The following is a 13,698-nucleotide window of genomic DNA, read 5'->3' on the forward strand; positions in this document are numbered from 1 at the left end:
GGCAACGGAAAATGCAAAATCACAGTTTATATTTAATCAAATTTTTAAAAAACTCTCACATCTCCAGTCTTTCCAATTATTTATGTTGTCTGGAATTACCACTCCAAACTCAATACAGGCAGTCCCAAGTTACAAACATCTAGTTAAGAATGGGGGTGAGACAACAGGAAATGAGAGAAATCTGGAAGAGTTATCCTGAGGAAAAGGTGTTTCCACTGAAACTTTCTCTCCAATCCTTGTTTCCATATGAAGCCAAATGTTTCGAAATCCAATGATCACAGGGAAAGAAAATGACGTGAAATCTTCTGAACAGGGGTGCAGAATGTGAAGCAAGCACAACAGGGGTATTAATCCTTCCATATGCTATCCAAAACTAAAAATATATATTACTTAATATATTTTAAATGGAGATACACTTAACATTTTTGCTTGTTCCAACTTGCATACAAATCTAGCTTAAGAATAAACTTACAGAACCTATCTTGTTCATAACTTGGGGACTGCCTGTACAGATTTTCAAGATCACGTAATGTAATTTCTGTCAGAGTAATTTATGCAGCGCAGCAGTAGTTGTATGGAATCAGTGGAACGCAGAACGAAGAGACATCGGAGACGATGGTAAAACTATATACAAGTTTTACTATACAAGACAAACAGACTTGCAGACAATGGACACAGGACTTGACTTCTCAGCAGACAGCAGAACATAACTGAACTGATGCAATCAGTAATGCATACACACTTGTGTCTGGACACTCCCTAGCTCCAGCCACACATCAAGTTCAACATAGCTTCTCAGCAATTAACTCTTTCCAGACTATAGCACACTCTGGATGATGCAATCAGTATGCAATACTTGCAAGACACAAATTTCATTTAAACACTATCTATACACAAATCCCACATTAACAATTTCTGCCCCATATTCTTTCTAATAATCTTTTTTTTTTCATATGCTTTTAGTAGTTCCCCCGTTCAAATTACTGAATTGTCTGTATTTATCTTCATTCATACCACAGCATTGATGGTTCCCAGATAACATACATACTGTTTTCCCCAAAATAAGACCTACCCCGAAAATAAGACCTATCATGATTTTTCAGCATTTCTGAGGATGCTCAAAATATAAGCCCTATTTCAAAAATAAGCCCTGGATATAGTTTATTTAAAAAGTCAACTGGGAAAAACAAGACTGCCCCTGAAAACAAGCTCTTACGCATCATTCGGAGCAAAAATTAATATAAGACCCAGTCTTATTTTGGGGGAAACAGGGTAGTAGTTATTCTTAGGTGTCCTTTATAAGCACTAAAATATGTGAAAGGGTATAATGTCTCTGTTATGTTATCGATGTTTCCTAAGGTTTTTGAAGCATTTGTCAACCCAGGAAAAGGGTTGTATGTTTGTGCTATGTACATACAAAAAGGTTGCTACTCCAATAAAAAACTTAATGATCTTATGAATTCCCACTTTAATAGCAAGCACTGGCAAGGGTTTCTTACATGACAATTAAGTAATTTCTGAGGATATCTTGTCATCCCCACAAAACATATCTGAGTAGAAACAGATTTGTTCCAGATGCTGTTGCTGTTGCTCCAGCTTCTGCCAACCTAGCAGTTCGAAAACATGCCAATGTGAGTAGATCAATAGGTACCGCTCCGGTGGGAAGGTAACAGCATTCCATGCAGTCATGCCGGCCACATGACCTTGGAGGTGTCTACAGACAATGCCGGCTCTTCGGCTTAGAAATGGAGATGAGTACCAAGCCCAGAGTCAGACATAACTGGACTTAACATCAGGGGAAACCTTTACCTTTACAGAAATTGAAATCTCATCGCATAAAGAATGAAGCATCTGCCCTAACAAAGTCCCTTTCGGGGTGAGAAAGGCGGGCTAGAAATGGGGCAAATAAATAAACAAACAAACTCGCGAGTGACCTGCATGAAACTGATGAGAGAAGGCAAAAGCTCTTACAGCATCTAAATGCAGGTGGTGGACAGGAGAGAACATTTTTGCATTAACATCAAGAGTCAATGATCTATCATTTTATGCACAGAAATTTACCAAATGCAGAAGCCCTGTTTTCAGCATCATAACCTTTCATGAATTCCGCTAACCTAGCATAATAAATCTCATGCAGCATGAACTGTAAATGCAAAATATCTTGGTAGCTAGAAAACAAATTAGCAGTTGGGCATTTTGAGCCCACACCAGGTGTGTGCTAACAGAGAACTTTCTGCCACAGTAAACTTTAAATGGTTGGCTGGCAGAGAACTTACCTAGTGGCTATAGGTTTATCCCAGTCCTCATCGCCTAGGCCTGTTTCATGGAAAGGGTTGCTTCGGGGCCTGGTGGGAGGGGACAAACTGCCCCTTTGCTTAGGACTCCTCCACTCAAAGGTATTGAAGTTATATCCTGAAGCCTGGAAATTGGGACCTAGAAGATTAATAATACATTCGTCAAGGTTGATGTTTCCAAATATGAACATTTTTTTATAACCTGCAAAGCGTTTCCATATGTAGTGGGACTGATACAAAGCAGTGGTAAAATCGTAGGGATCCTTTGTTCTTTTCATCCTGGAAAGCCACTGTATAGGGCTGGAGATAGGAGGAGAGGTGATTCAAAGCTGTCATTTGACAATTCCCTCCTTGTCTTGCTCCTTCAATGGGGAAGCTTTGCTTAATCTTGCATCCTTTACAATGGAATTCTCACAGGGTTTAGATAACCTAAGCAAGTTGTTTTTATCCACATAGGAGAGGATTACATGATTTTATTTCATTGGTTATTCCAGCAACTACATGATTTAAGCCATGATTTCCTACATTTTATAGAAGAGTTGCCTGCTCTTAATTCAGTCAAGAGCACACAATTGCAGAAGGACTAGAGTCATTTACTTTCCCATTGCCTCCAGTGGGCCATATCATTATGTTCCAGCTGCCATTTTGGCTGGTTTTCAATCTTTTTTTGCATGAGAGTAAACACCTGTGTTTTTGATCAATTTTGAATGTTTTTGCTTGCAGTGTTTTGAGTTTAAAACATCAAAAGAAATTTATCTTGGGAAAAGGGCTTCTAGGGGTGTCCAAGGGCAGCTCTTTGGGGTTCCCAATTTGGCACTTTGCCCAATCCTGCATTAAGGCTATGGCTGGTTACTGATTTGAAAGCCACACTCAGTTATCCACTAAGTCTCATAACATTCACTTTGTTTTCTTCACTGATAAAAATTCTTATTAGTAATTATCTGTGTCAGACTCGACTGAAGTATTAAATAATTATGCAAGTGAAGAGATTTCATGAGAATGAATGAAAAATTACATGCTATGTCTGCGTGGAGCTCAAGAGAACAAAACTTGCTTTACTTTGGACTCTCTGTACCCTATTAATTGATACATTTGTCACTTTCACTCCTGCAATTCATAGGCTATAAATAGTGGGCTAGTTTACTGAGAACATTCAATTCTGTTTGTCTGTACTTAGATGGAGAACCAAAGTGCTAACAGATGAACAGGACCTGGGATTTAGTACACAAAATAACTAGATTGTCAGAACAGAGTGAGTTAAAACACAACAAAGGACATATACATGCTGATCCTTTGGGTAACAGCTGTTTTTGGATGATGCTGTTGTCTTGCTTTTGGAACAGATGTCTGAGACTACAGAGACAGTTACAGCTACTTTATAGACTCTAAATGAGAAGACTTTGAAGTTTGCGATTTAGGACACATCTGCACAGGAATTGTTCACACTACTGGTACACCAATGGTACATTAGCACAGTATTGGCAAGTGGAAAATGCAGGTTTTTCTTTTTTTGTAATACAAGTAACCCACTCCATTGTGTACTCTGTGGCTTGTTCTAATCCTACAGGTATCCTATATGTAATGGCCAGCAAGCAATAAACTTGAACGATACCAATTTATACCATGAACTACAGCAGTAGAGTTCTCAAGGTCAGAATCCTAAGCACCTCCCCAGATTCTGAGACAGCTAAAGTGGTATTGAAGTTCTATTATCAGTGGTTCTCAACCTATGGGTCCCCAGATGTTTTGACTTCAACTTCCAGAAATCCTAACAGCTGGTAAACTGGCTGGGATTTCTGGGAGTTGTAGGCCAAAACACCTGGGGACCTACAGGTTGAGGACCACTGTTGTGGAGTACAGATACTTCCAGTTAAAGTTAGTAAGTGGCTGTAAAACTTAGAGATCATATGCATATTTGCTACAAAGCTAATTCTGTTAAAAACACAATGGAGGTGAATTTTTAATGCATTCAGCTTCACAAAAGATAAGCTTCCAAGAGATATGGCAAAACAGAAAAATGCTGGTGCTATATATTCTACACCCTCAGACCCCTTGCGCCACAGTGTTAAAAATGAGAAACTTTATGGAAAGAATGTAGTGTAGCTGGCATTTATACAACAGCTGTATCCCACTTCTCTCTTTCTGAAACAGTGAGCAAGAGCGTGGTAAACAGAAGATTGAGCAAAGGGGTGGGATCCCCCCCCCAACCCAATTTTTAAACTCTCCATAGAGGGTTCCCATTTACATTTTATTTCCTTTTGCAAACACCAGACCATCATACCACTGCCAGTGTGGTGGTTCTGTAAAATAAGACGTGGGATTTTCTGCTTCTCCTAATTAAACAAGCAATAAAAGAAGCAATATTCCCATTATTTCTGATTTTGGCAGAAGGAGCTGGCACATTTAGAATGGTAGAAAACACCCTTTCCCAGAATACCTTTATCATTTATCAATTTTAGCAAGTATCATGTTGATCTTCATTACAGTGGGTGGCAAGCCAAGATGACAAGAATCCAATTTAAGATTGAAGTAGAAAATTTAAAAAAAAAATGGAAACAGTAACCTTAGACCTTAACTCATATGCAAGTGGGCAACCATGCCTAGATTTGAATGAATGGCAGTGGACAGGCCTGCATTTTAAAACAAACTTTGGCAATAGAAAAACCTGCTGAGCTACTACAACTTAGCTAAATGTTGCAAGATACAGCAGCTCCATTTGGGTATCAAGTACTATTTCCAATGATAAAACACTTCCTTTGCTTGCACTAAAACCACTCAAACTGCTGACTACAGGCAGTATTAAATATTTCATAAGAAAAACAAAATACGAGAGTGGACCGGATTGAAAAAAACATCTAATGAAACTTGTTTTCTCAAAGCACAGCTGTCTATCGATCGAGAATCATTCTTCCCTATGCCAATTGACTTGCATGTTAAAAGAGCAGGTACGTTGCAGAAAGGTACTTCCAGGGTAAGCACACTGAGATGATTCATCCAGCAAGTGACACATTGCATGTTCTAAGGGGCTTTGCTAATCTGACCCAGGAGAAACTCTTTCCCAAGTCTAGATGTCATCAGTCAGATGTTAAGTGCCAAGAAATGCCATCTAAGAAATCACCAAGCACGGAATTTTACTGTATCTCTCCATCTCACTCATCATACTAGATATGGTCTAGATATAGTTGTTTCTGCCATTCCCAAGGAAACAACAATAATTAAAGGAAGGAAAAACCCCTTTCTTGATCCTAGTAAACCACCACTACTTCACTAAAACTTCAAAGATACAGCTTTGCTAGTCTAGAATGTCGGCATACAAAACAATCTTGTAGCACACTAAAAACAAACCAAGAGAACAAAGTTAGTAGCGTAAGTTTTTGTAGATGTATCTGAGAAAGTAGTCTACAAAAGTTTATGCATCTGGCAAAGTAGACTTAGTCTCTAAAAGCTTATGCAACCAACTTCATTCTCCTGGTTGTTCACTAAGACTGTTAGCAAAATCAAGAGTCCTGTACCATTTTGTACACTAGCAAGTTTTGCACAGGCTTGCCATTACATTCTTCTTAGGACCTTATCACACTGGGATATAATCCATTTATATCAGTATGAATCCCGTATTTTTTAAGGACTGGATGCATACTGTATTGAGATAGGATGCATACTCTCGCTATCATACCCAATTACTACAATTCTTACAATTAGAAAATACTACACTTTGACCCACCACACCCAATCCATTCAAATGATTCCCTACATCACTCTTTTTTAAAAATCATAATATTGTGCAGTGACATAGCCTGGAAATCTCGAAATACCATTCTCACAAGATTTTAAATGCTAGAATGCGCACTGATTTTCCGATCACATGTAAAAATAGCACTTTAGCAACGTATAAAAATCATAGTAAATTAAAGAAAACCCCACATGATTAGAATCCTGTATGCAATTACTTCATTACTATGATTTTTGTAGACAGATTCCAATGGATTACTGATGGAATGGGGCAAACGTCATTCAAAATCGTGTTCAAAGAGTATAACCCAATGTAATAAGAATGAGATTATGTGACCTGTCCAAGGTCACCTGTAGTTGCTCAAGATTTCCATAACTAAATTCAAACCCTGGTATCATAGCATTGTAGTCCAACACTCAAACCAGTACACTATGGTGTATCTCGTTTTAAATACTCTGTTGTTTTTGTTGTTGTTTAGAGAGGGCTACTTCAGTATCTTAAACCCAGCACTTTTGAATAGGGATAGATAGAATTGGACTATGGATGTGATTCATAAACCTATCAGAATTGTCTTATTTATATTATCCATGAATGAAATACATCTTGTGTGTGTCTGCCTCATATCAGTGGCACAGTGATCATATGATCAATCAATAATTCAAAATCCCATCCTTCTCCTATTTTCCACTCAGTAAGTTATCAGGGCAGGGGACAGCAAAAATTGCTTATAGTTTGCCCTTCCTATCATACAATGCATGACCTTACACTTGTACTATTGAATTCCATTTCATTTCTATTATTTTGGCTTGTGTGCTGCAATTCAAGTGACCCAAGCCATAATGTCTGCCGCCTCCAATGATGGGTTGCCAAGCATTCCCAGAGATCTTTGACGGCTAAAACTACTTTGATTTCAGAAAATATTCACAGTTCAATATTTCATTAGTTTTTCAGATAGGTGAACAAATGGGCCTGGAGGGAGCTGTGCGTGATTCGTGTGCTGTTTACTGTTACACAAACTAAATGACAGCCTACATGCTGAGACTTGCATGCACCAGAAGGAACATGGAATGACAGCAAAACAGTGACTGCAGGCAAACAAATCAAAATAAACCTAATCACCATCCCTTAAAATTAAATCTAAAACAATGTTTTATATTTGCAAATTTCAAGTTGTAAAATGTTTTAGTACAGTGAGATTAACTACACTAAATCTAATAAAAGCGTACTCTCTGCATATATTTGTATACAATCAGGGGAATTGTACAGAAATAAAATTAGACATCCAGCGTGATAGATGCTGTTTTATTTTACAACAACTTTCAGTCTAATACTGCTGAGAGAGGAAAATTAGCAATATATGAAAATACAGCTTTTTGCCTCTTTGGCATATTTTGAAGATGTTGTAGGAGGAAAGCTTGAAAATCTCTCTCTCTTTCTCTGTTGCATAAAAAATGTGATTTTGTATCTATGGGTAGAAAATGTGTTTTCTGTGAAAAAAACAGCACTTTGCACAGGAAACACAGTGAAAAACGCTGAAGTCCATTTCTGCCTATTTCATGACCCTGACTCGAGCCCTTGGGCCGGCAGGACTGCTGACTGACAGGTCGGCGGTTCAAATCCAGGGAGAGCAGTAGAACTCCCTTAGTCAGCTCCAGCTTTCCATGAGAGAAGCCTCCCACCAAGATGGTAAAACACCATGCATCTGGGTGTCCTCTAGGCAACGTCCTTACAGACAACCAATTCTTTCACACTAGAAGTCAATCCTAACATGAAAAAATTGACCCTGACTGTGGATCTAAGCCACTGCATCTATTTGCCATTTTGTGATCCTTCTCCTAATTTGGAGGGATATATCTGGAGCTCCTCAGAGCCTATCAAGAACATCCCCAAAATTATATGGCAAAAGTGAAGCATGGATAGGAGTCACATGCAAAAGAATCATCCTTGACTTTCCTCTCCATATCATTGTAGATGGAAAATACTGCTATGACCAGAGAAACAAACAGCTGTCGGGAAGTCTCCAAACTGGGTCTTGTGCCCAGGTCTATGTTTTTAGATGATTTAAGAATAACAGATATGGGTCCAAAATTACAGCTGAATTTTTAGGCAAAGGCAAAGGTTTCTCTTTACAGAAACTCTGTGAATATTTTTGACCTAAATTTCATTATGGTTCGAATCCAGGGAGCAGGGTGAGCTCCCACTGTTAGCCCCTGCTTATGCCAACCTAGCAAATCAAAAACATGCAAATGTGAGTAGATCAATGGGTACCACTCTGGTGGGAAGGTAATGGCGCTCCATGCAGTCATGCCGGCCAAATGACCTTGGAGTTGTCTATGGACAATGCCAGCTCTTTGGTTTAGAAATGGATATGAGCACCAATCCCCAGAGTTAGACACAACTAGACTTAATGTCAGGGGAAAACCGTTACTTTTACCTATCATTATGCAAACTGATGGTTTGATATCCCAATTTAAAAGACAGAATGTGCCAAAATAAAAATCTCTTATTTTTTTCTACTTAGCATGTTATCTTTAAAAAAGACACTTCTGTGGTTCCACATTACATCAATATTTAAATGACTATGCTTAAAATAATGATCAAATACTAAAGAATGAACATTAAATTTTGCAGAAGTGAAAGAGAATCCATTATTTTTGTTCTCCTCTTTTTTTGCCAAAAAATTCCTAAAACCAGTGATTATTCTGAAAGCTGCCTGACATCTTAATGTCAAGGGATGAGGGAGAGACAAAAGGGTAACAAATCATGGAATAATCTCTTTATGCTCCCCTCTGGCAGTTTACAATAAATCTTTACCATAGTCAACTTAAAAATCACAATGAATGGGCCTCAGATGTTCATATTAATGAACACATTCAATGTGTTCTGCATCTTTTATTAATCTAAGCTTGAAGGATAAACCCATTTAGCTGTGGATGAGCTATGGACTAGCCATTTAGGCATCAGTAAAACTAGCAGAAGGCTGTTAATGTATTGATATATGCTTAAAGACCTGTCACTGTGTCATGGAAGAGCAAAACCAAGGTTAGCTGAATGCAAGCAGTAGCATAATGTGCTATCTATGTGCAGTCTTAATCAAATGCATGCAAGACAGCCAAGACTGCTACTGAAGCACATCAAAGTCAGCTCAAAGGTTCCATCTCTGATTTGACTCCTTATTAAATGTATGAGATGAAAAGCATTGGCCTCACCTTGGCTTCCATAGCTGGTGTCGATTCCAGAGCCATCCCATGATTCAACAGCACTGTCCACACTGGGGACTGTAGTGGAGTAAACTTCCGAGAGTTTGCCTGGTTTCTGTGTTGCAGCTGCATCCTCTTCAGCATCACTTAATTCATTTAGGTGACCAGAGGCAGAAAACTTCTTGGGACTTGTGGCTGGCAGGGATTAAACAGCAAGAAAAAAAATGTTATATTATTGTCGAAGGCTTTTGTGGCCGGAATCACTGGGTTGCTGAGAGTTTTCCAGGCTGTATTGCCATGTTCCAGAAGCATTCTTTCCTGACGTTTCACCTGCATCTATGGCATGCATCTTCAGAAATTGTGAGCTCTGTTGGAAACTATGCAATTGGGGTTTATATATCTGTGGAAGGTCCAGGATGGGAGAAAGAACTCTTGTCCATTTGAGGCAAGTGTGAATGTTTCAACTGGCAACCTTGATTAGCACTGAATAGCCTTTCAGCTTCAAGGTGTGCCTGGGGGAATCCTTTGTTGGGAGGTGTTAGCTAGCCCTGATTGTGTGATTGATATGTATGTTGTTAAATCAAATATGAAATTAATTTATACAGAAGGTCATCCTACCATAATTAGATAGAGCTGGGCTAGAGAGAGTGAAGTATGAGAAAGCAAAGTAAATGGCATCCTTGTCACTGCCAACATGACAATACCAATGTATCAGCATCTTGATTTCCAAGCAGCACTAGACATGCTTCTGAAGGCATATTTGACCAGAGCAAGACACAAAAATCAACATGGGCTCATACTACAAATCATGAATCACACATTCATAAACATCTATTTGAAATGAATTAATACATCTAGATACGCACATGATTACTTGAGGCTTGACTAATATGACCTCTCCAGTGACAGCAGTTTTACAAAAATTATCTGTTCCTTCTTGAGTATAAAATTTAAATCAAATGGGAGCACCAAATTTAAGAACCAGAAGAGACCTCAGTGTATTATCCATGGAAGCCAATTCTACAAACTTCCTAAAACATTTTCTGCCAGCAGTGAACTATCTTAAGCTACTTCAAATCACTTTATCTAAATGAAATGAATCTTTACCATTTTTTCAGGCTATCCACATCCTTCAAAATTGATTATAGGCATACAAGAAAAGGAATATAATAGTTCCCAAAGTTTGAACACCATGCTGCTGTTATAAACCAAAAATATTTGGACTTCTTTCACTGGGGTCTTTTCAGGTTGCCTTCTGCAGCAACCACAAGGTCACTAGAGATCGCCCTTATCTAACCAGCTTACTTCATTCTTACATCTTCATAATTACTTCTGAATTCCTACACCTACATTTATTATGGGTTAATTATCATTTTCCTAAACATATGCATTTAAACACTGCTGATGGCATAGAAAGGGCACCCGTGTAATACCTGGCACACTCACCATCTGTTTGCTTTTTGATTTTCAAGGTGACTGTCTCTCCTGCCATCTGTAACAAATGTATGGCTTCACTCAAAGGTTTTCCTTTCAGGCTACTACTATTTATTGCTAAGATTCGGTCCCCAATATGAATTGCACCTGTCCTAAAAAACAAAAATAAAACATGAAAAGTTCAGTTAAAAAGGGACAGAAACAGAAATTTAACTTACACAATGCAAGCAAAAGTATCTTAGTTTTTTCTTTTAACAGTTAATTTAAAATGTAAGATTAATAGTACATACTTTAACAAATTCTGAATCTCAGGCAGTGCATCTCAGACTGTTTTGTTTCTGAGCTAGTAGTGAAGCTGTTATATGTCAAAATTCATGTTTAGAAGCAGAGCTAGGGGTCATAGTTGTGCATTAAGAGGGTCTGGTAAAATATCCCATGTCTATATATCCAAATATGTTATTGCTGTTATGTGCCTTCAAATTGATTCTGATTTATATTAACTTTATCCTAGGGCACTTCTGGGCAAGTCTTATTTCAAGGAGGCTAATTTTCCCCTTAGGGTGAAAGAGTGTGAATTGCCCATTGTCACGCAGTAGGCTTCCACAAAGGGATGTGTTGAACTCACTGAAGTCAGAGTCCAACGCTCCAACCACTACAACTTGCTGGCTCCCAATATATTATTAATATTTTATATAGATACACACACACATAATATCTCAGTTGGTTCAATATATTTAGCTACCGGAGGAAAAGTGCAACTATCAATGTGCATAATACCCAAAGCATTCAGAATAAATGTTAAGGTACATAATAATTAACACTAGCTTATTTATTTTGGCATAGGATCTCTCTCCATTGGCAGAAGAATAAGTATCAGAATTATAAAGTAATTAACTTTAAAAGTTTGCATGTATTTGGATATGTACATATGCTGAACCACACAAAAATGACTTCACCATTTTTGCTAGCCAGAAGAAAATCCTATCTTTAAAAAGCAAGAAGTTTCATGCGCCACAGAGTGGTTGGACCTTCTTTAGCTGATTTATGATATGAATAACCTTTGGAAAATTACGTTCTGGATTTACAGACAGCCTCGTAATACACACCAACAGAAAAAATTGAAGATCATATAGAGATTCCGAAGGAAGAATTATTAGATATGACTGAATGAGTTGTTACACATGACTGAACAAAGTAAATAGCAGAACTATGAATATCTTTATTTCAATTTACCTCTCAGCTAGTCCGCCTTTAGTAAGACTTGAAATGATAATGGGATCAAAGGGCTCTTCAGTACCAGAAATAGTGATCCCAAGAGGTCCGCCGTACCGCTTGAGCTCGACAGTATAAATAATTGCTCCTGAGCTCTCTTGTTCATCTGCAACACATGCCAAGAGGATGCAATTGGTCTCTTATGAAAGAAGGAATGAAAAGAATAATACGTTCAGAAAAATGAGCAGAAATTGAGGGTGTGCATCCTCAAAGTGCTATGCTTCAGATACATATCTTAGCAGAGTTTGGAAATGTTTGGGCATATAACCCCAAGAAGCCCCTAGTTGATATGGCAAATGGGATTCTGGGAGTTGCAGTTCAAAATGTAACTTTTCCAATCTCTGTATCTCAGGCATTGCTTTCTTCTACAATCAGGCCTCCATATTTGCTGGGGTCAAGGACATAGGACCTTTGTAAAAGTCAAAAACTGTGAATAAAGATTTTTTTATTTTTGCATCTGAGAGCAGGTCTCTTGGAATTTCTAGGCTCTCCAGCACAACTCTGTGGTCAACTAGCGCTGGAAACTGGCCATAGAAGAATTGTACTGAAGGGTCTAGGTTCCTAAAGAGGTGTTCTTTCTAGAAATGTCTAGATCAGAGGTTCTCAAACTGAGGGTCCCTCTCAAACTGAGGGACCTACAACTCCCAGAAATCCCAGCTAGTTTACCAGCTGTAAGGATTTATGGGAGTTGAAAGCCAAAAGATCTGGGGGCCCACAGGTTGAGAACCACTGGCCTAGATCCTCCTATTGACTATGGAGTCACATGGGAGGATCTAGGAATTATTACAGAAAATATTTAAATCAAATGTGTGAATTATCAGATCCACAAAAATCAAATGTGCCTATGTGGAAGGTCAACTGTGCATTTAAACCGATGCCTGACTTCAGTGATGACATTTTTAAATCATTCTTTGAATCAAAATCTGGATATCTGCTGGGCATGCTTTAGCTGGAAAACTTTAAACATTGAGAAGGGTGTTGAACTGGATGGCCCATGAAACCTTTTCCACCTCTGTGACTATGACCAAATTTTAAAACCTGTTACTTGGTCCTGGGAGACTTTTTACCTGATGTATTTCCCTATATAAATGCAAATGCAAGATAAAATTATGGTACTATTTAGCCTCTGTGCTATTTTCAGTGTCCTTTAAAGCAGATTTAATTACCAAATAGAAAATTTGGACTGCGGGAAATATTCCTCTAAGTGCAAATTACCACAGTTCCTTGAACATTTGCAAACAGACAACTTTGCATAGCTTCCATATTATATTGCTGCTGGGCAGTCATCTGTACAGATCACCATGGAGATGTAAATAATTAGGACTTGTTTGCTTTCTATCAAGAGGAAAGAAAGACTTGGTATAAAAGTATAGAAGGTCCACTAAATCACCAAACAAAGAAAACGTTGCTTTGTTATGTGTTACTTCTTTGTTAAATTTATACCTTGCCTTTCCATAAATAAAATGGTGCCCAAGCAGACAACATACATAATAAATTAGACATATAAAACAAAGATATACAATTCATGCACACTTTTACTGGATCCATAACAAATGGGTATCAATTCATGCAAACTTTTTAAAACAAGACACAGAACACCATTGTTTTGGAAAAACAATGACTTGTTCACGTAGGATGTTAAATTCTAAGGAAGGATCTAGGAGTTCTTGTTAGATCACAAGCTACGTGTGAGTCAACAGTCTGATGCAGCAGTCACAAAAACCAATACAATTCTGGGCATCAACAGGAACATAGGGTCTAAAATCAA

At 38.1% G+C, this 13,698-nt stretch overlaps 1 protein-coding gene across 12 annotated transcripts in view; it reads right to left on the reverse strand.

Moving 5' to 3' along the window:
• Positions 1-13,698, reverse strand: part of grip1 (glutamate receptor interacting protein 1) — a 444,940-nt gene that overhangs the window by 8,979 nt on the left and 422,263 nt on the right. For 8 of the 12 annotated variants that reach the window (XM_062982584.1, XM_062982579.1, XM_062982580.1 and 5 more), the window contains 4 exons: positions 11,892-12,069; positions 10,671-10,810; positions 9,234-9,419; positions 2,277-2,433 (listed from right to left, as the gene is read on the reverse strand). In XM_062982584.1, the coding sequence (XP_062838654.1) occupies positions 2,277-2,433; positions 9,234-9,419; positions 10,671-10,810; positions 11,892-12,069 (661 nt within the window). The remainder of the gene's footprint in view (positions 1-2,276; positions 2,434-9,233; positions 9,420-10,670; positions 10,811-11,891; positions 12,070-13,698) is intronic. The other 4 variants (XM_008116588.3, XM_062982585.1, XM_062982586.1 and 1 more) reach the window with 1 other exon arrangement.

Source organism: Anolis carolinensis, chromosome 5 (genome assembly GCF_035594765.1).
Source record: "Anolis carolinensis isolate JA03-04 chromosome 5, rAnoCar3.1.pri, whole genome shotgun sequence".
Lineage (NCBI taxonomy): Eukaryota > Metazoa > Chordata > Lepidosauria > Squamata > Dactyloidae > Anolis > Anolis carolinensis.